This window comes from Lynx rufus, unplaced genomic scaffold (genome assembly GCF_022079265.1).
Source record: "Lynx rufus isolate CCGP_SWC_20201006 ecotype Redwood Valley unplaced genomic scaffold, mLynRuf1.p SCAF_15, whole genome shotgun sequence".
In the NCBI taxonomy this organism is placed as follows: Eukaryota; Metazoa; Chordata; class Mammalia; order Carnivora; family Felidae; genus Lynx; species Lynx rufus.
In genome coordinates, this window is record NW_025814829.1 from 19,303,201 (window position 1) to 19,324,734 (window position 21,534).

The 21,534-nt window shown below is 49.8% G+C and overlaps 1 protein-coding gene across 6 annotated transcripts in view; it reads right to left on the reverse strand.

Annotated features, from left to right (window-relative positions):
• SRGAP2 (SLIT-ROBO Rho GTPase activating protein 2) overlaps window positions 1-21,534 on the reverse strand; it is a 232,481-nt gene that overhangs the window by 9,724 nt on the left and 201,223 nt on the right. For all 6 annotated transcript variants that reach the window (XM_047076591.1, XM_047076589.1, XM_047076590.1 and 3 more), the window contains 6 exons: window positions 19,464-19,541; window positions 18,416-18,550; window positions 16,278-16,383; window positions 6,485-6,709; window positions 2,743-2,822; window positions 366-546 (listed from right to left, as the gene is read on the reverse strand). In XM_047076591.1, the coding sequence (XP_046932547.1) occupies window positions 366-546; window positions 2,743-2,822; window positions 6,485-6,709; window positions 16,278-16,383; window positions 18,416-18,550; window positions 19,464-19,541 (805 nt within the window). The remainder of the gene's footprint in view (window positions 1-365; window positions 547-2,742; window positions 2,823-6,484; window positions 6,710-16,277; window positions 16,384-18,415; window positions 18,551-19,463; window positions 19,542-21,534) is intronic.

Consider the following 21,534-nt stretch of genomic DNA (forward strand, 5'->3'; position numbering starts at 1 on the left):
GGTGAGCAGGGTTGTTTAAAAAAAAAAAAAAAAGAAGTAAAAATGTTTTCCCACTCTGAGCTTTCCAGAACAAAAATGTAAGTGGTCAAACAATCACCCCTCATTATCACTCATCAGGTCTAAATGTGGATGAGCCTGAGGGCTGGCAGGTTTCCACAGTGAGTGGGGGTGGGTGAGGAGTGATCTGCAGGGGGAAGAGATGGAAAAAACAATCCTCCACTTAGTCTGTGGTGGGGGGGGGGCGTCTTTCAAGGCCGGTGTTGGTGCCCCCTGGGGGTTGGTCTCCCTCACCCTCCTATGGAGCCAGAAATAAAGTCTCCCACAGAGCAGCCAGGATGCGTGAAGGTGCAGGGGGCCCAACGTACGTGTCTTGGACCACGATGTACTGATGGGGGATGAGTCCGTCGATGCCATTGTGCCGGCCTTCCCACCAGTCATCGGAGGCCCGCTGGTAAAGCAGCAGGGATGCCCCCTTCTTGAAGGACAGCTCTCGGGCTGTCCGGCCCACGTAGTCAAACTTGGCAATGGCCTCGATGGGCTCACACTCTGAGAGGGGCAGAAAAGAAGGAAACACATGTTGTTGAGACCCACAGACTCAGGAAACGGGGCGGAAAACCCCAATTAGCTGAACTCACACTGGCAGGAAGATAGCCCAGCGTGACAAATAAGCCACGGATGATCTATGTATGAGGCAGGGGATTCCCGCATAGACGGTGCGGTGCCATCAGCCTGAAAGCACGTGTGCACCCTTAACTGCCTTTGGTCATGCTGTTCCCCCCACCTGGAATCCCTTTCTCTCTCACCTTCCTGATGAAACACACTGAGTCACAATTTAAATGTCAGCATTAAAAAACAAAACAAAACAAAGAATACTTTATTGTCTCAGCAGTTTCTGTGCAATAAGGAACCACATGTACAGGGTGGGAACCTTGTCTTCCTTGTGCAATCTGCCTCCTGGGAAGCTCGTCACGCTGCCCAAGAGGCTGAGCCCCACTCAGGGCAAAGGAGGCCTAGAGTAATTTCTCCGGTGCTTACACAGCTGTTTATGCCAGCCCCTATCACTGAACTTGCCATCCTGTATTTGTAAGCATCATTTCTTTTCTGATCATCAAATAACGCCACTAATTGTAGAACATTTATCATATTGTACTTTAAATACAACAAACTTTATTTATGTTGTCCATTTCCCCTAGTGAAACATGAGCTTTTAGTCTCCGTAGGAGAGAATAACTCACCCAATCAACTTTCCAAGGAGCTAAAAATATGGAAATATATTATTGTGGGTAATGCATGGAAAATTGACTTAAAATTAATTTGAAAATTAAAAGGGGGTTACAAATGCAATATTTAGTTTTATTCTGTGTGAGCTTCCAGTCTCCTTGTCTGTTAGAAAGGGATAACAATAGTGCCTTTTTCATGAAGTTGTTACGAAGAGTCAATATATAACAATTTGTGAAAGCACTTAGAGCAGTGTCTGGCCTGTAGTAAGAATACGTCCACGCTGGCCATTGTTATTGTTGTCATCATTACCACTATCTGGGCCCAGCCGCAGGGAGAGGTCAGAGAGCGAAAAAGAAACCCCCCTGATCTGAGTCAGGTACTCTGAGTAGTGGACAGAAAGGCTGCTTACAGGCAAGACCACGCCTAGGCAGCAGGATGGTTGGGCCTGCTCCCGGAAGGGCCGGGCTGGATATTTCGCTACTGGAGGCAGACCAGAGAAGGCCTGTCTAAATATCCCAAATCTCAGTTCTGTGCAGCCTTGGGCATATCACTTGACCTCTCTGGCCTTTGCTTTCTCAACTGGAAAATAGCAGCTCTATTTCACTAGGATTAAGAGATAAGACACACAAAGCTTCTAGCAGGAACAAATTTCCCTAGTTCACCCAGTCTCCTCCTGTAATGGGGCAGATTATCATATTGATCCATCTGACTTCAGCATCTAAATAAGCAGCCTTCATTTTTTTTTTTTTTTCTCCTTTAAAAAGCTCCACAGGCTGTGCCATTTCGTTCTCATGCCCAGAAAATTCTGAGGCCCCTTGTCAGCTGCTGAGACTTCCAAGAGCCCGAGTGGTCCAGAAATGGAGGTGCGGAACTGTTGGAAGGAGGGGAGGCGTGCTGGCCGGACAGACCCTAATCAATCACGGGCGCTGCCGAGGGGCCCGCGGTGACAGCTGTGCATTCCACCTCTCGACGCACGCCCGCCAGGCTGCACGGCGCTCGCACGTCTGTACTTTGGAAAGGGTCAATTTTTCCAGTCGGCAGGCGTGAAAGCGTGTGGTTTCTGCATCCTGCTTCCCACTCCCCCTTGGCTTGCTTCTGTTGGGCTCTTGGCACCCAGCTTCTCTCCTCCCCAGGCTCACTGTTTTTTCAAATGAACTCTCCTGATTTTGGTCTCCAGCTACCTGGCAGGAGTCTGGGCTGTGACAGGGGACCAACAACAGGCAGGCGAGACAGGCAGGCGAGACAAGGAGCTAGGAGGTATGCGAGGGGCAGGGAGCTGGGGCGAGAAGCTTGAAAGGCTCTGAAAGGTTTCACCTCTGGTTTAACACAGAGACCATTCTATCTGAGAAGGTAGGCTGTCTCTCCATGAAAGGGAAGGAATGAAAAGGACGGACAGGGGGGCCGCTGCCTGTCTTTGGGGGACTGCTGGGCAGGAAGGTGCATCCGGAGCACAGGCTATGTCAGCTGTTCCTTCGGCTTCCCGCCCGGTGACCCCACTGCCCAGGACGCGGGGCCTCGTACCGTCATCGCTCGTGTGGTGCTCTGCGGTCACATCCTGGGTTGAGTCCTCAGCCGAGGTAGTCTCTCCGTGAGGGCTGTCACTGCAACAGAAGCAACAGTAACGGGGACCTGAGCCCTGGCTGACCAAATTCTTGTCTTCTCCTTCCCGCAGCTTCCCTGGAGCAAGGGCACAGAAGCTATTTCACGCTCTCTGCATCCTGACCGGACACTACAGACAAGTGTTGATAATGAAACACGAGGCTCCTGAGTTTCTCTAGCCCGGGCCCTGCAGCAAAAACCACTCGACACTGCCCGCGACTCACAATATCCGGAGGCAGAGGGAAGGCCTTTTGAATTTATAAAATAAGTCTTTTTGAAAATACACAACAACTCAACTCCTCAAGGGCCATTTCTCTAGGTGAACTAGTCCCTGGAGGGAGCACGTGGAAGAAAATACGAGGTTTTTGCATGGGACGCAACAGGAGCTGGAAACCAGCCCTGGCGCTTGGTACCTGTATGACCCTGAGCAAGGGAATGAATCTCTTTAAGCCTCAACCGCCTAATCAATGAATTGAGGATAGTGGTCTGTACACCTCAGTTGTGTGAGGATAAGTGGTCTTCCTTTCCTTCTTTCTCATTTTGCTTATGTCTCTGGGCTCTGTGGTTTGGTCTGTGTACTGGTGAGAGATGGGAGGTGAGTCGGCAGGAGAAGAAGAGTCTGCTGTGGGCTGGACTCTGCGAATGGGCGGGCATGGAAGCTGGTCAAGTTCCCAAACAGTTCAGTGAGTCTAAAATCATACAGGGCTGAGAATCAAGAATGGCCAGGGAAGTTACTTGGAAAGTTGTTTCTTCTCCTGGTCTTCCGGCTCATGGACATCAGAGTGGACGGGGATGGGTACCAGGAAGTTCTAACTTCCTGAGAAATAGACAAGACCCCTGTTCATTTCTAAAGTTTCTTCCTCTGGCAGTTGGTAGTAACAAGGGAGCCTTTCCAGGCAGTTCTATGGAAGTATCACCACCTTCTCAACCCTACCACCTGGCCTCATGGTTGCTGCTTTTGAGCCTATAGCCTCTCCCTCCACTTAGGATGGGTCTTTCACTCCAGAAAGTTCCTCAAAGACCAGGGAACCAGTCTGGAACTCACCCCACATGACACAAGTCAGTTCCAAGGAGGCTCTTCAGACTCCAGAGAACATTCTGGGAGAACATCAACAGGGATTCCTCCTTATCAAAATATGTGGGCATAAGTTTTCACAGGTTTACTGGGCCTACACACTGTGGGCACTATTTGCTGGGCCTACAAGCCCTCTGATGAGTTTCAGGACATTCTAGAAGCCCTCAGGCACCAGGGGTGCACAGGGCAAAGGCTCAGTTTCCTCCAGAGTTCCAAGTTCGTTTATGTGGCCATCCACTAAGGCAGCAGTTGTCAAACGCCAGGGAGTCCTGGATGGGTTGTTAAAAGCAGACTGCTTCACCCCTAGAGTTTCTAATTCTCGAGGGCCAGGCGGAGCTCAGTTGTCTGTATTCCTAACCAGCCCTAAGTGACGTAGGTGCTGTGGGTTCAAGGACTCCTCTTGGAGAACCACTGCTCTAATGTAAAGGCGGGATGATGCTTTTTAAGGTCCCTCCTAGTGCCAAAATCCTACTCTCAGCTCTACACCCACACCTCAGCAACACCTCAAGCCCGCCAGCACCTGCGGTCTGAGGAAGCCCAGCAGGCCAAACAGCAGGTGGTCCTGGGAAACCGGGTTCTAGTTTACGGCTGGAGAGCGTGGTGAAGTGGGATTAGCCTCCCTGCTTCGTAGCTTCAGGGAAACCAAGTGCCCGGGGCCCCCTCTTCCTGGCTCTCTGGTCTCCTGGGTTCTCAGGCTCTGGCACCCCCTTCTGCCACCCCTCCCTCACCTCCTTCATCCATCTGAGCTCACTTCACTGGCACTTCTTCCTGTTCCCAAAGAAGAGGAGAGGCTGGGAGCCTTCTGAGTGGGTGAGTCCAGTCGTCAGATGGTCCTTCTTACCCAAGGTCACCTGCCCTTGATCCTCGCAGGTTTCTGGCCTCCCACCCAGTCTGTGGTAGTAACATACCCTGACTAATCTGGTGGTTTTTCCAGAGGCTGCTAATAAGTGTCGGATGCACGACAAACAGCGGTTGGCCTGGGAGAATGCTTTGGAGAGAACTGGCGGAAGGTGTCCTCCCCTTCTGTGTCCCTGTGAGCCACCCTCGCCATGACTCTGTCTGCTCTGCTGGGCTGGGACTGGGGGAACAGGGCTGAGGGGGGCTCTGTGTCCTGGGACCGGGCCAGAGATATTTGAGAAGTGAGGGCACACTTTGGAAAGAAGATAAAGCAGGCCCTGGGAACACTACTCCACAGTTTCTCAACCCTCATGCAACAGAGAAACCAACTCTCCAAGTCACATGCACAAAGACAGCTCCTTGGAGCACACCTGAACAACATTCCGTGTCCTCACCGACCATCTGTCAGTGACAAAAAGGCTTCTCTCCAAGCTAGGAAGTATAGGTTTCTCCAGCTCGGACCCAGATGCTGGGATCCGCGGGATAGCGGACAAGATTGAACCCGGGGGTGTCAGTGGTATTTCTCTACTCACAGACACGTGAATACCACTTTCTTCACGCCTCAGGCAAAAGGCTCCTTCTGTGGGGATCAGAGAGAAGCATGGACCCACTGGCCTCTAATTAAGTGAACATCCTCTCCTGTCCTCCCCTACCTTACTGGAGAGCAATGGGGCTGCTGAATTGGTTCCAGATGTTGAATTCAGATGGAATCCGAATTGGGCTGGCTCATGCTTTCAGCCCAGGCTGAAGCACGATTCGGGGGAAGAAGGGAGGGGAAGGAGCAGGTAAGGGATGTTAGGGAGCAAACGACAGAGGTGGTTGCCTTTGTGTTTGGTAGGGAAAAAGACATTGTAAGTGGTACCCGGGGTGCAGTGTGGGGTCCTGGACAGTGCCCTGCACTAAGACACAAAACAGCATGGTTAGAATTCCCACCCCTAAGGTGGCCTGAAAGGTTGTCACTGACCTCTCTAGGTTATAGTCACTTTATCTGTAATACGGAAATAGTGATTGGTCAACTGTGTAACACAAGGGTCTAGTAAAGATGAGCCCTAGGGATTCCTTTTATATCTCTGTTCCCAGGCTAGGTCATGAAAAACCTTGCCCCACAGGATTTAATCCCGCTTTAGGGTGGAAGTGGGCCTAACCTGCCGAAAATGGAGCTTACCTTACCCCTTTTTCTCCTCACGGATCTCTGCAATCATTCTAAATTATCATTGTTCAAACTCACAGCGAGGAAATTATGCCTCGTATCTAAGTTCTTCGCAATAAGGAAGAAAATCTTCCTTCTGCGGACCCGGACCCAGGCCTGTCTGTGTCTCTCACCACACACAGCGCGGACATGGAGACTGAGAGGCACTGCTGACTGATGAACAGTTGTTCTAAATACAACTTTACAAACTTTCTTTTCCTGGAGATTATTAACCCTCCTATTATTGTCGCCACTGTTTTCCAGAATGGTTCCTCAAACTCATAAAAAACAGGGAAGTGGCACAAAGTGGCACTCACTCCACAGGTCGGGTCGAGGTGGGGCGCTGCCTGCACCGTCCCCAGATCCCGGCAGCTTGGACCGCCTGGGAGTGCGAGGCTGGGGGGCTCTGGGTGTTTCCCCTGGGTCTCGCTTGGCCATCTGGCTCCCACACCAGCGTGCAGTGGGGACTCCCCCTCCCCACCCTCTGACCCAGAGGCCCCTACCAGTAGTCCTCTGTGCTTCCTCCTCTGCTGTAGACGGGGCCCTCCAGCTCCCTGGGGGTTGGGAAGATGTTCTCATGCTGGATGATGGTGGTTTTGATCAGCTCATTCACGTGGGCTTGGCAGGACACCTGGTCGTGGCCCTCAGGCACTGACATCAGTGAGGGCCCGAAGCAGATGGCGAGGTTGTAGGGGTCCATCATGTTCTCTTCACTGAACTGTGATAAACTGGAGGAGAAGGGAAGGGGGCAAGCTGGAAAGCTCTCGCATGAATGCCCAGAAAACACAATCGTGGGAGGCAATGCCAAGAGCAAGAGCAGAAGCTCCACAAATTGCCACCTGCTTTCCTGGGCATCAGAGCCCTTCTAGAAAGTCTGGGGGGAGAAGAGAATGACCACCAGGACGGTCATTCGGGAGCCACCTCCTTGCAGGTCTCTCCCCTCCTCCCTCTCCAGCTCCCCCTTCAAATCCTACTTGTCACCCCTTCACGAGCCCCGCTCCATAACTCACCCACCAAACCCACCCTGCCTCAAGAATGCGCCACTCTGCACAACCGGGATGGCTCCCACACGCCAGCCCCCGAAGCTGCCAGCGCAGATGGAGACCCTCAGGCTGCCATCGTAATGATATGGTCAGAAGACACAGGCACTGTGTGTTGTGTACCTCCTTGCACAGCAAAATAATCAAATTACTAGGGATATTCCATTCCAAGCTCTAGACGTATTTAAAAACATTGCCACCCGATTAGCTTTTGTATCCCGTCAAGCAAGTGAATTTCTTTCTGGAACAGCTAATGTAATTGTTTCTCATTTTCATAATATCCTCTATTATTACAATCAAGATTTATTCAGGAAAAGGTCAGCATGCTGCTCAGTTTATGCTCAGGCTTTCTCTGGATGCAGTCTGACTTCGTCATTGGGTATTTATTTTGGGAAGTCCCCTTTTCAGCCAGCAGCTGCTCTGGCCACACCTCCAACCTTGGCCAAGGCCCCAAACCCTTCAGGGAGACCCTGGGTCTCATCGGCCCTCACCGGTCTCTGTTTGTCCAGGCTGATGGCTTGGCCAGCTCTGGGTCTGTACCCCCCGCCCCCAGCCCTAGGGTGCGGAGCTGCGGGCTCTGCTAAGGAGTACTGCCTCCCTGACGGGCATCAGCAGGAGGTCCCCGGCTCCTGATTCTTACAGCTCTGAGGAAAAACCAAATCCCTCTGATGCTGAACCAGAGGCCTGAGACTCAGCTGTCTTCATCTGAGTAGGCGTTCTTCAGAACTGGACAGAGTTCATTTCTAGTGTATCCTGCACCCAGACTCAAATTACCAAGCTGGTCTCTCTAACCCAATGGTTCTCTCCTCTACTGAAGATTCACATACATCTGTCTGCTTTGGAGAATCGGTGCAGGACCAAAGAAGCGGTACGATGGATGTGAACAGCTATCACGGGGGGAATTACTGTCATGGTTGAGAGTCAATGTTCTCTAGGACTTAGTCAATGTAGGGAGGCCAGCGATGTGTTCGGTTATAGATCTCAGTGGCTGGACTGCTTCATAGAAGGTCTTAAAGGCTAAATTTTACAATCCTTCCCTGGCTCCTGAGTTAATAGAGAGCTGGGATTCAGAAAAGGCCGGGAGAAGTTTCCAACTCTACTTTTTGGTCAAACAAACGTTGGAGGGAGCTAGGAGAGATAATTACCTTGGTAACCACAACAGGGACAAGGAGGAGGAAGGCCATGGGAGGAGGAAGGCCATGTTTCTTTAGTGCGAACTGATGACATTTGGTAACATGGAAGAAAACCAGTCATTTCTGGGGAAGCCTGGCAGTCAAAAGGAAACAAAGTCTAGCTCCAAGAGCCCCAGCCCAAAGCCTTGTAAGAGAGGAGAAACCTTGCCAAGTCTCCTAAGGGAAGGACTGTTCAATTCATAGGTGGCTGCAATGACCATGGGCTTGAGGAGGACACATCTTCATGGACCAGGGTCTCAGGGACCAGATGCATTTCTTACTCTCATTAAAATATAAACCAAGATCCTTCTCTCTCCTCCAATCTACAATGGGAACACCTGGGTTTAGGGGAAAAGCCATGATTCTTAACTATTTGGGGGGCCACGGTCTCCTTCAAGAATTTGACAGAAAGCAGAGATTCTCTCCCCAGAAAAATTCACATGTGTACACATACAGACGCATTTCATATACAACATAATGGTGCTAATAATCCACGAAGGCCCCAACGTCCATATCCAGTATAGGAATTCAAATACTGGATTTTTATTGAAAAAAAAAACAAAAAAACAACCTAAAATGGGTAACAGTGGTAACAGCGCCATCTTTAAACATTTTTTTTGGTGTCAACTTATATAATGCCATCTCTTCTAAGAATTGTACTATATTTCTATAGCTTCTATCTATAATACTAGTGAATTCTTCTAATTGATTCAAACTCATCTTTTGTGTATCTTAACAAGGTTCAGCATAGAGATTGAGAACATAGGCTTTTGGGGAGGAATGAAAAAAATCAGGATTAGTGTGGGAAACTTGTTTTTTATCATGCCCTTTTCTGGACTTTTTACCTTTTAATGACACACATTTGTCTCTTAGATTAAATTTTTTTTTCAACGTTTTTTTATTTATTTTTGGGACAGAGAGAGACAGAGCATGAATGGGGGAGGGGCAGAGAGAGAGGGAGACACAGAATCGGAAACAAGCTCCAGGCTCTGAGCCATCAGCCCAGAGCCCGACGCGGGGCTCGAACTCACGGACCGCGAGATCGTGACCTGGCTGAAGTCGGACACGTAACCGACTGCGCCACCCAGGCGCCCCATCTCTTAGATTAAATTAAGAGAGAAAAACAAAACGTCCGAAGAATTTTAGAGTCAATGAGACCTGGTTTTGAGTCCTGGTCACATTGCTTACCAGTTCCACGATAGTGTTCTAGGTTCCAAGTCTCTTCCTTATAAAAGAACGTACCTCCTTTGTGGGGCTGATATAAAGTTTAAATGAGCAATTATACACAAACCACTGAGCACTGTGCCTGGCACATAGGTGGGGCTCAATCAATATTTTCTGTAATTATACTATCCTAATTGCTTCTTGATATAAGGCCCTCGATTCTAGTCAGAAAATGGGAAGCAGGGCTGTCGACATTTGCCAGCAGTTGATTTATAGGAGTCTAGCCACCTTCTTCTCCTGACAGGCATCATCAAGCCGAGGACTCCGGATCCCAACATCGAAAGCTTAAATCCTCAGGGAGAACACTAAGCTTTCGACAGACAGTTTTAAATACATGACATTTCACTTAAAAACCTTCCGCTTCACACGCCCCAGGGGTTTGATTTGGCAACAACCAACAGACTGCGGGTAAGATATTACACATCAGGGTTGATCTTAGGTCTGAAAGGGATGAAGAGAAATTGTGTTATTCACCATGACCCCAGGCAAAATGTGGGGCCGAGAATCCATCAGGCCTTTTAAAAGCTTTTCCAATAGGAGATACTACAACTTCCCACTCTAAATCCGTGATTTAACAGCCTTCCCTGACTTCGCCAAAAGGCTTTCTAAGAGACGAGAAGTCAAGGTAATTCTGGCTGATTTTTTCTCATAGTCCTTCAAAGGCATCCGCTCACTCCCTCCGCCTGTAACGCCACCTGTCAGCATCCTCACGCTCCCCGCATCTGTTAAGGGCCTTGCCTCTGCGCCCTCATGTTCTGCCTTCCTTCCCCCCGCAGTGAACTCCATCCTCTTTCTCCAGCAAGAATACCACTTCCACCATTGCCCTTGCTTTCTCTTCCATCATTGGTTTTTCCTCTCCACTGGGTCATTCCCACCAGCATGCAAACATGCAGTGATACTGTCCATCTGAAAAAAAATTCTCTCTTAACCCCATATCCACACCTGTCCCATTTCTCTCCTCTCCATAATAAAACGATTTGGGAGTTGTCTGTACCTGTTGTTTCTGATTCTCTGATTCATCTCCACCTCTTCGGTTATGGACTAAATTGTGTCCCGCTCCCCAAATTTCTATGCTGAAGCCCCCCCCCCACCACCATGTGACTGTATTTGGAGAAAGGGCTTTTAAGAAGATAATGAAGGTTACATGAGGTCATAAGGGTGGGTGCCTAATCCCATAGGACTGCGGTCCTCATACGTAGGGAAGAGACAGCAGGGCTCTCCCCGTGCGTGCACAGAGGAAAGCCATGGGAGACGCAGAGGGAAGAGGGCCATCTACAGGCCAAGGAGGGTCTTCACCAGAAACCAACCCTGCTGGCACCTTAATCTTGGACTTCTAGACTCCAGACCATGAGAAAATGGGTTTCTGTTCCTGAAGGCACCTGGTCTGTGGTATTTTGCTATGGCAGCCCTAGCAGACTAACATACCTTCTCTCTCGCTCCCTCCCCCTCTTTATTGTGGTAAAATATACAATTTACCATTTTTACCATCTTTTAAAAAAAATTTTAATGTTTATTTATTTAAAAAAAAATTTTTTTTTAACGTTTATTTATTTTTGAGACAGAGAGAGACAGAGCATGAATGGGGGAGGGGCAGAGAGAGAGGGAGACACAGAATCAGAAGCAGGCTCCAGGCTCTGAGCCATCAGCCCAGAGCCCGACGCGGGGCTCGAACTCATGGACCGCGAGATCGTGACCCGGGCTGAAGTCGGACGCTTAACCGACTGAGCCACCCAGGCGCCCCAAATGTTTATTTATTTTTGAGAGAGAGAGAGAGAGACAGAGCATGAACAGGGGAGGGGCAGAGAGAGAGGAGACAGAATCCGAAGCAGGCTCCAGGCTCCATATCCCCTCTTTCTCCCCTTCCCTCAGCCCCTGGCTACACAAGTCTGCTGTCCCCACTGACATGCCTGTTCCGGACATTGCACACAAAAGGAATCACACACTACGTGGTCTTTTGCGACTGGCCTCTTTCGTTCAGTGTGATGTTTTCAAGGGGCATCCACGCTGTAACATGCCTCAGTGCCTCCCTCCTTTCTATGGCTGAACACTACCCCACCGTATGGATCTACCACATTTTTTTTTTTACCCATCAGCAGCACCCCTTCTCTCCTGAACCCACAGTCAGGGTTTGACCCCTTCCACTCCATCAGCACAACCCCCTTCAGGGTCACCAATGCTCTCCCTGCTGCTAACGTAATTCTTAGTCTTTTTCTCAGCTGACCTGTCATCACATTTAACTCTGTTACCACGCCCTCTTCAAAATACTTGTCTACGTGGCTTCTGGGACACTGGTTTCTCTAGGTTCTCCTCCATGCCCATGGCCCACTGTCACTTGCTCAGTGAAGCATCTGCTGAGCACCGGATGTTAAAGAGCAAACTCTCACCCTGACCCCTGGTACGTTCCACTTCCCTTACCTGCTTCATTTTTCTCCATAGCACTTATCTTCTGACATGTGATATGTGTACTTATTAGTTTGGTCTGTCTTCTTCCAATAGAACATAAACTCCACAAGGGACTCCATGGGACGCCTGGACTGTTTGGTGCACTCTTAGATGGCCAGCAACTAAAACAGGGCCTGGCACACAGTAGATGCTTAATAAATATATGTGAAATAAATGACTAAGTAAGTATGTGAGCAGCTGCAGATCTCCGAAGACAAGCCAACCACAACTCTACTTGTCCATCTGCGTGTAGAAGCCAAAACACTCCTCGTGAAAGGCAGAAGAACAGCCCAGACAGAATCTTCCCAAACTAAGAGGCACCTGGAGATGGGTGAGATGTAGAGGAAACCTCAGCCTTCGTGGAGCCCCCAGGGCACCTTAGTCAGGAGAGAAGCACCACTGATTCACTCTTTCAGACAGTGGAGCAGTGTTTGAGGACCCAGCGCAGGGCTTCTGGGACTTTCATGTGAGTATGACTTGCCAGGGAACCTTGTTAAGATACAGATTCTGATTCACAGTTCTTTGAGGGGAGAGGGGCTGAGACTCTGCATTTCCGACAACTTCCCCAAATGATGCCAGTGAAGCTGGTCCGTGGACCTCACTTGGCTAGCAAGAAACTAGAAGGCTATATTGTTTGACGTCTGAAAAAAGTAGGTTTCAAAAGGCAAGCAGCGGAATCAGCTGCGGTGAGGGGGAGCTACCTACACTTCGTTGGGGGGCAAAAACTCTCTGGGTAGTATACAGGCTGTGGTAGGCAGCCCCTAAAATGAACCCCATGGCCCCTGCCTACTGGTATTCACATCCTGGTGTAATTTTCTCCCTTTGAGTATGGGCTAGATGTAGTGACTCATTTCTAGTGAATGGAATATGGCCGAAGGCATGGGATGTCACTTCTGAGATTAGGTTACCAAGGACTGTGCTTCCTGTCTTGGGTGTTCTCTCAACTTGTTTGGAGAGAAGCCAGCCGCCATATTGTGAGCAGCTCTATGGGGAGGCCCATGTGGTGAAGAACCGACGAAAGCCTCTGGCCGACAGTCGGCCAGGAGTGAAGGTCCTCAGTCCAACAACCTGCAAGGAACTGAATCCTGCCAACAGCACGCAAGTGAACTTGGAAGCAGGTCCTCCCCTAGTGGAGCTTTCGGAAGGGACTACGGCCCTGCCCCCAACACCTTCACTGCAACATCCTAAGACCTAGAGCCAGAGTCCCCAGCCACCCTGCCCCTGGATTCCTGACCCACAGAAACTGAGATATAACGATGAATGCCTTTTGTTTCAAGTTGCTAAGTTTTAGGGTGATTTGTTCCACAGCAATAGATAATTAATGCAGATGCTAGAAAGGATAATGTTAATAGTTCACAAGGCCTGCTGGACAGGCATGTACCCGAGGTTCATGCAGTGGACTGGGTACTCTGAAGGACACTAGCTACGTATATATGGAACCAGGTCAAGTCCACACGGCGCCAGTGCCCAGTGTAAGGAGTTCCACATACGCATACACACATATTAGTTTTTCTGGCTCCTTGAGATTGAGCAAGTGTACAACCCAAGAGAAAGACCATAGCCAGAAATAAAGTACACACCCCCCTAGGATGCAGAACGACAAAGGAGAGCAGTCCTGAAAGTCTGGGCCGGGGCAGAGTCTCCCTCAGGAGCGACCTGTGTCCACTGTTGCCACATCCGTTGGTACGTGTACACTTACGACCTGCCATCTTCCCGCAGAGGTGATCTTCTCTGTCACCTGTGTCCTGAATTCCATTTATTATTCTAGGAAACACTACGGTTATTAACGCTGCATCTTTCCCATGAACCACTCCGAGGACCAAATGCATCTCTTTTGTAACCAGATAAAAAAGCAAAAAACCAAAGCGATCATTTGAATTGGTGTAATTCCCATGTTTCCTCCAACAGTGGCCACCACCTCCAGCTCTGCGCGATGCTTGCTCTATGGCTCCCCCGCTCCCGCGAGGTCCCCACAGGAAGAAGCAGGAAGAACAGGAAGAAGGTGTGGGGAAGAGGATGAGGCCGTTGTGCTTACACAACACAGTCGCCCCGGGACCTGTGTGTGCTCTTCTGCCTTGTTACCCACTACCGTCACACTGCTTGCTCTGGGGGGGGCAGACCAGGCTCACTTTGAGGGCAGGTATCCGTCTATGAGGGGAGAGAGGGAGTGGTGGCCCCGGGGAGCTGACTAGCTCGAGAGTCATCACGGAGTTTCCGTTTCCGCCAGCCTAGAATGCACCTCACACGAGCACCCTGCGTGAGCCACGAGGGGTTCTGAACTCAGCCAGTTGCGGTGCTGAGTCAGGGCTTGGCCGATGGGAGGAGCAGACAGCGCCACATGGAGGAGGCTGACCCAACAGCCGGGACCTTCTGTCCCTCTGCACTGCCAGCAGCAAGGCTGACGGACAGTGCGGGTGCCCCGGCAAGGTCTCCAGCAGTGGGGCTAACCCAGACACCCTCGAGGGCCAGGCTGACCGTGAACTTACAAGGGAGTCAGAGCTCATGAGATGGTCACTAAATTCGTTTTCCTTTGAAGCAAAGACCAAACAGACCAGGAAGAGAAAGACATTTATGGTAAAAGACGCTAGCCCTGGGGTGCCTGGGTAGCTCATCAGTTGAGCATCTGACTTCGACTCAGGTCATGACCTCACGGTTCACGAGTTCGAGCCCCGCCTCGGGCTCTGTGCTGACAGCTCGGAGCCTGGAGCCTGTTTCGGATTCTGTGTCTCCCTCTCTCTCCGCCCCTCCTCCGCTTGCCCTCTGTCTCTCTCTCTCTCAAAAATGAATAAACATTAAAAAAAGTAAAAAACAAACAAATAAATAAATAAAAGATGCTAGCCCCTTGGTCTAATTTTTGTTCTCTTTCTTGATACATTCATGGGTCTGTGTTTCTCCACTAGAGGAAAACACGTAGAGCAAGAGGGATGACAACTGAATTCAGCATCGGTGTTCAAGAGTGCCAAGAGGGCCCGCCTCACCCAGGCAGCTGCCCTCCCTCTACCACGCACCGCTGCCTTGCGGAATACGGGTCCATTATTACCAGATCGAATGGTGCTTTCAAGAGAAGCTGGAAATCCAGATATTTTTAAGTAAAATCCCCTAATATTTAAATGTTTCAATGTTTTCAAGACACAGCAGACTGAAAGGAAACACATCGGTGGGCCTTATCTGGCCCTCACGTTGCCCATTTATAGCCTTTGCTCTAGGCTGCTGAGGGAGACACCGCAGGGAAAGCAGCCTGAAGACAGAGGCGCCCACGGGGGAAGCACCACACGTCCTTGCTTGTTGCTTCTGCTGCTCCCTGGGGACACAATGCCTGCCCTCGGCAAGGACACACGGCATGGACAGGAAGCAATGCCCCGTCCAAGCTCAGGGTCCCTCTGGCCCTCAGAACTCTTGCCTGGCTACACTCACTCCCTGGGTAACCAGCTAAAACAGCAGTACACGGTGACGGCAGACTTGCGTCTCCACTCGGTTTCTCCCGAGTGTCAGATTCCCGTGTCCCACTGCCTACTTGGAATCTCCGCGTGGAAGCCTAACAGGCACCTCAGGTTAACATGACTGAGTTGGTGCCTTGTCTCGATTCCGTCCGGCACGCCTCGTCTTCCCCAACTCCATAATGCAGTCACTGGTACTCTGTTGCTCCTGCCAAACATTTAGAATTTCTCTCCTTCCTCACACTCCACATCCTCCCCATCAGGAAGTCCTGTCAGTGCTATGCTGTAAACAGACCCCAAACCCAACCCCACCTCCTCACCCTCCCTCGTGACCCCCCATCCTGTCTAAGCCCCCAGTACCCGTGGCCGAGATCTCACAATAACCTCTACCTAGGTCTCCCTGATTTTCGTCACAGCCCTCGATGGCAACTTCTCCACAAAGCTGTTCGTGGGCTTAAAAAAATATAAGGAGACTAGATCTTATCACTCTTCTGCTTAAACCCTCCAGGGGCTTCCCAAAGCCAAACCCATTATTACTATGACTCTCAGGGCCTGACGGCCTTGAACATCCCTGTGGCTCCTTCCTTCACTTCATTTAGGTTCCTGCTCTCACACCGTCTCCTTCCGAGAGACCCTTGCTGACCACCCCTCTGCAGCGGCTCTCCCTCTTTCACCCCTGCCTCCATTCAGACCCCGCACTCCAGCTCTTAAGTTGGGTTTCTTCATTTTTCTTCTGAGCACTTACTCCTGCCTGACATATCTGTTATCTCTCCGTCTCCTACCCTGGAATGTGAGTTACATGTCATCAGGGCTTTGTCTCTTATTTCGCAATGTATTCTTACAGCCTACAATGGTGCCCAGCACCTTGTAGGTGCTCCATAAATACCCGTTGGGCTGGATGAACTGATATAGCTCTACATGTAAGCTTCCAGGGGCTGAGGCCAAGGCCTGATCCAATTGCTCACTGGGAAGTCTACTCACTGATTGAGGAAGGCAAAGAGGTATCTCATGATAATCAGAGTGGTTTTGGGCAGGACCAGGAGGACTTTCCGGATGTGCAGAGCTCTCTCCTGCAGGCTGTCCATAGCTGAAAGAAGAAAGCCACGTGTCAGCCTCCACTGCAACAGAGATCCCGAGGAGTAACAAATGGTCAGAGGGCCCTTACTTCCAGCAGGTGCTGCACAGACAGCGGCCAGACCAAGACTGCACAGCACTGGCGCTCCACGTAAGGAGTTCCATCCCTGTGGCCCCGTGGGGCTTGACTGCTGCCACAGGGTACATGCTGGGCTCCAGACACCTACTGATTATAGGACTTGAGGAATATGCACCTTGGGCACTGAAGGGGTTGGAGATGGTCCCCAAGCACCTACTACCCTCCAATGAAAACCACAGACAAGGACCGTCCATAAACCTGCTATGACTAATTGCTCAACATCCAGCCTCAGGGGTGTACATGTGGGGAGGGAGACAGGCTGTGCAGGTCCTGTCCTGCTCACTCTACACGCGTTTCACCTCACCCTCTGGACAGGTCTGGCTTATCTTCCCTTCCCTTATCTGCAGTGGGTTGAGCAGAATGTGGCCAGAGGCAAGAGATGGTAGATGCCTGCTAAATAGTGAGATCTGGGGAGAAGACCAGAGAAGTTTCCTGACTCTTGGGCTGTGGAAAGATCAATTACAGGTAAGACCCAAGGCTGGCGGCCTCCATCAATGCCAGTCTCCCCACTCCCACAGTGGGCCAGATGGATACTGTCATTTTCTAGGAGTGTCTTTCTGTGAAAAAGAGGTGGAAAGCAGTGGGTTTAGGAGCACATCTCGAGGGGAGAAGTGGGCAGCCAAGGTGTCCTGAACTGTCTTGGTAGCCCCAGTCCACTTAAGATTTTTATCTAAGCCCAGTCCCAGAAAAAGATGTGAGGACAGGAGGGGTGCATATATTTAATCACCCACCCACAGCACTGATTTCCACCAGACTCCCAAAAGTAGTGGGTCAACAAAACAAGAGAGCTTATTGAATGCTCTGGGTCCTCAGAATAGCAGATAGGAACAGTGTTCAGGGCATACACTGAGTCAAACTTGAAACCTGGGGGTGGGGGGGCAGAAAGACCCTGGTGCATCTAGGAAGAAGGTTCTTCTCCCCATGTCCAAGGCACTGCCTTCTCCAGCCTCTGGAGCCATCATTCCATTGGGGTCTACTTCCAGGATGAGCTGGTATTAACCTAAGTTTCCATGGAAAACAAAACAGGATAATGAGCTAAACTAAATGGTGGGAACAGCTCTCCAAGCCCCAAATTTGAGAGTAAGAGGCAGAGAACCTGGAAGAAGGACAAAGTAGAGACGATATCCCTTTCTAGGAAAACATCATATCATTACTTTTAAATGGGCAGAAGGGTTTTATTCCTTAGAAGAACACATATTAACACATCCAGCAGGTAAGCCATGCCACGTTTAAAGCAACAAACAGAAAACATTTCTCTCTGATATCATAAAAAGCATGGGCAGTAAATGTCTGAGCTTCCAATAACTGAAAAGGACCATGTCTCACATACTATTAGAAATGTATTTTACTGGGGATGCCAGGGTGGCTCAGTCTGTTAAGTGTCTGACTCTTGATTTTGGCTCAGGTTATGATCTCACAGTTTGTGAAATCGAGCCCTGAGTCAGGTGGGCTGGATGCTCAGAGTGCAGGGCCTGCTTGGGATTCTCTCTCTCCCTTTCTCTCTGCCCCTCCCCGCTCATGCTCTCCTTCTCTCTCTCTCTCTCAAAATAAATTAAAGAAAAAATTAAAAAAATTGAAATTAAAATTAAAAAAAAAAAAAAAGAAATGTATTTTACTGAAGAAAGATAAAGCCCAGCAAAGCAAGGAGTTTAAGGTAAATCAGAAAAGAAAAGGCCAGGAGTTCTGACTTGTCCTAGACTCTTCCTGAAAACTCATCCTTCCTCCCTCCCTAGTAGGGGGTGAAGGATTGAGGATGAGGAGGAGACACTTTACTGAGGGAAAGGAAAAAGAGAAACATTATTGAAAAGTTTATGGGGGGAAAGAAGATCCCGTGGAAATTGCTCATCTATTGCTACGAGGTGTTCTTTCTTGCCCAGAAGCCAGTCTGAGGCCAGGATGTACTTACTGACGCAGGCCATCAGGTCATGGAAGATGTCCTTGGGGAAGAGAGGGTGTTCCAGCCCCCGGAAGTAAAGCTTCAGGACGCCAGCAATGGAGTCCATGTCATGGTCATTCTGGTCCCCAGCCAGGGGGTCCTCTCCTGAGGATAAGCAGCCCCCCAAAAAGGAAAGAGAGAGTGAGAGAGGTAAAACCCCACAGGACAAAGCAGAAGTGGTGGGGAAGGGCTGGCTTTCCAAGTCCTCATCGGAGTCCATCAGCTCTGTGCCCGGCATGCTGGCCATGAGTAGGATGGACCAGAGACTAGATAAAGCAAAGACTGCTTAGGCTCAGGGGCCCCAAGGCGAGAAGAGGGCACAAGGGTCCATTAGGACAAATTGGCTCGTGCCAGACTCGTTCAGGGACATTCCCTCTGGGTTGGGATGGGATACTGCAACAGGCCCTCTCACAAGAATCATGAAGCCAGGCCGGGACTGAGTCCCTGGGGAAGGAAAATGAGGCCAAGGTGGCCAGCCACTCTGACTCGCTCTTACTCCTCCTGGCTCGCAACAAAGGACACCTACTTATGGGAGAACAATCACGCTGGAGCTCCCTATGGAAAATTTCGTATCAGATGTAATTAGATTTAATGATAGGACCAACCTCAAATTGAGACTATATATATCCATTATAGTGACGGAAATTGCCAAAGCTTGCCCATTACCTTAATGGCCCACAAGATAATAAATGGGCTACGATGAACAGGCGCATTAGCCTTGATATTAACTGCCACCAAGGGTTCTGGATAAAGCCGTAAACCACCCAGATATCATAGTTAACTTCTTGGGTTTCGGCAGATGGTCCACAGGCGAGAGGCACGATGAATGGGCTGAGGAGGGAGCTGGGATGTGCCCTGGCATCTCCCTGCACGTGTTGGGGAAGACTGTCCATGAGACAGCAGGTGCCGGGCTAAAGAGCTGGGTGACCTCTGGGTACCTCCCAGGGGAGACAGGGTGGAGCCAACACCCCAGGGGGCTGGCAGACATTTGGTCTTATCTTCAAGCCTGTTCCCTTACCTCTCTCAAAGGCGTTTTTGATGTCATTCACTTCCACCTGGGATCCCGACACCCGGAAGATTCCTTCATGCTGTAGTCCTGGAAAGACAGGGAAAAATGGTCAAGGAGAGGAAGAAACAAAGTCACAGCCACAGCTCCACGCTTGGTTGGATGTCTGTGTCCTCCAGCCAGTGTGCATTTAAGCACCGTGTCTCTATCCTTCAGGTCAAAGGAGAAAGCATGTGCAGGGATGCTGGAGAAGTCCCTGGAATGGGTATATAGGAGGCATAAACAAAGCCAAAGATGTCTACACATGGCTCCATTTCTGATTCTGAGGAAGACCAGGAAGCAGGTTCCTCCCCCGCCTTTGCCTCTCTGTTCCCATCTGCCAAGTGACAAAGTGACCCCTGGCACCTTCTTATCACCCCCCTGCCAGGAATGGGCACTGGGGGTATGGTAGGCAGGCCTTAGACACCATTGGAGGAGTTTCATAAGGCCGGAGATACAATTCCTGCTTCGGCTGTCCTAACACTGCATGGCTCCTCTAGGGCACAATGATTTGAATATTCAGGAAAGAGAGAGGACAGGAAAAGGCAAGTGATCAGTCAACAGAGCACCGTCACTACCGTGCTGGCCGCTGGTCCTCGACCACAGCTTCGCTCAGAGACAAATGTGCATAGATGTGACAGTGTGATAATGGGCGTGAAAACTGTGTCCTCTTGGGTTTTGTTAGAGTAGAAACAATCACTAAAAATAATAATACTAATGCATGTGCAGGGACTGCTGCTAAAAATGCTTTCCCAGAAATAAATCAACTTGTACTCACAACAGCCATTAAGGCAGGGCTCACCAGCAAGCCCATTTTCTGGATGTAGGAAGGGATGTGTGATGACCACCCCCCACCCCCTTAGGTTATGTAGGCGATAAGAACCAGAGTCAGGAGGCCAACCCAGGCCTCTGGTTGCCATTATGTACTCGCTCCTCAACACTAGGCTTGTGGGGCCAACCAGAGGGAAAATGCAGGCAGGGCGGGAACCCATTTGTTAGTCTGAACAAGGATGTGGCTCACAACCCCACACAAGGGGCTGCAAAGGTGGTAAGAGAGGAAGCATGCCTTTATTGCTGGCCCCAGAGGTCAGACCGAACTAGCATCTGTAATCACATGAGGCTTGTCAGCCGTTCTCAGGAGCCCTGTGTCTCCGTCTTGGGCATCTTGTCCAAGTTCCTCTGCAATGGCATGATTGATCAAAAACTCTGACATGTCAGGGAAATCTCAAACAAATTCCTTTTTAAGAAAAAAAGAGTAGAACTGCCACTGTTTCAGGGATACCCTCTCGGTGAAGGGGTGACTGGATTCTGTCGGCTAGACCTTTGAAGGTAAATCACACAGGCCAGGACTATAATCTTGAATCCAATTGAAGCAATATTAAGAAGCAAGCAGGGGGAATTTAATTACCTGGCTTGTAATAGGACTTAAGTTGTTTGCTCCTCTAAGGGAATCTCCAGAATATTCCTCAGAGAATGGCAGACAACGTTAAAACCCCATTAGTATCAATGTAATAGTACCATATTAGTTACCAATGGGATGTAACAGCCAAATAATGGCATTTAAACACAGAATGTAAACAGCAAGTGTTGTGATAGAAACACACACCCTGTGACTTGTCAAAAACACAGTATAGTATAAGGAAATGTCATCTCAGGGCCCAGGCCACTCAGTGTTCTAGGTGAAGCCAAGAATTTGCTGAGAGAGGATCACTTCGGGACTTTTTAGTAGATTGGATCATCAACGAAAAGCCACTTTAGCCCATGGGCCCAGGACATGAAGAAATCAGAGGAGAGCTTACTGGAAGTCAGGCAGCAGGCCTGAAACACATTGAGATCCCCTTCCGTCTGGTTCCCATTTCCCCTTGAGAACCTCCGCTTTAGAAGGATAGCGATATGTTTTTGCTCAGCAGACAGAATCTTCAGAGCATCTAATCTCATGACACTGAAAGTAGGAACACTGATAAGTGGTTGGTTTCCAGCCGTAAAGGGGGAAAGCAGTGGGCTTTTTATGAGAATGCAGGCAAGGCCTCATAGGACTAACCTG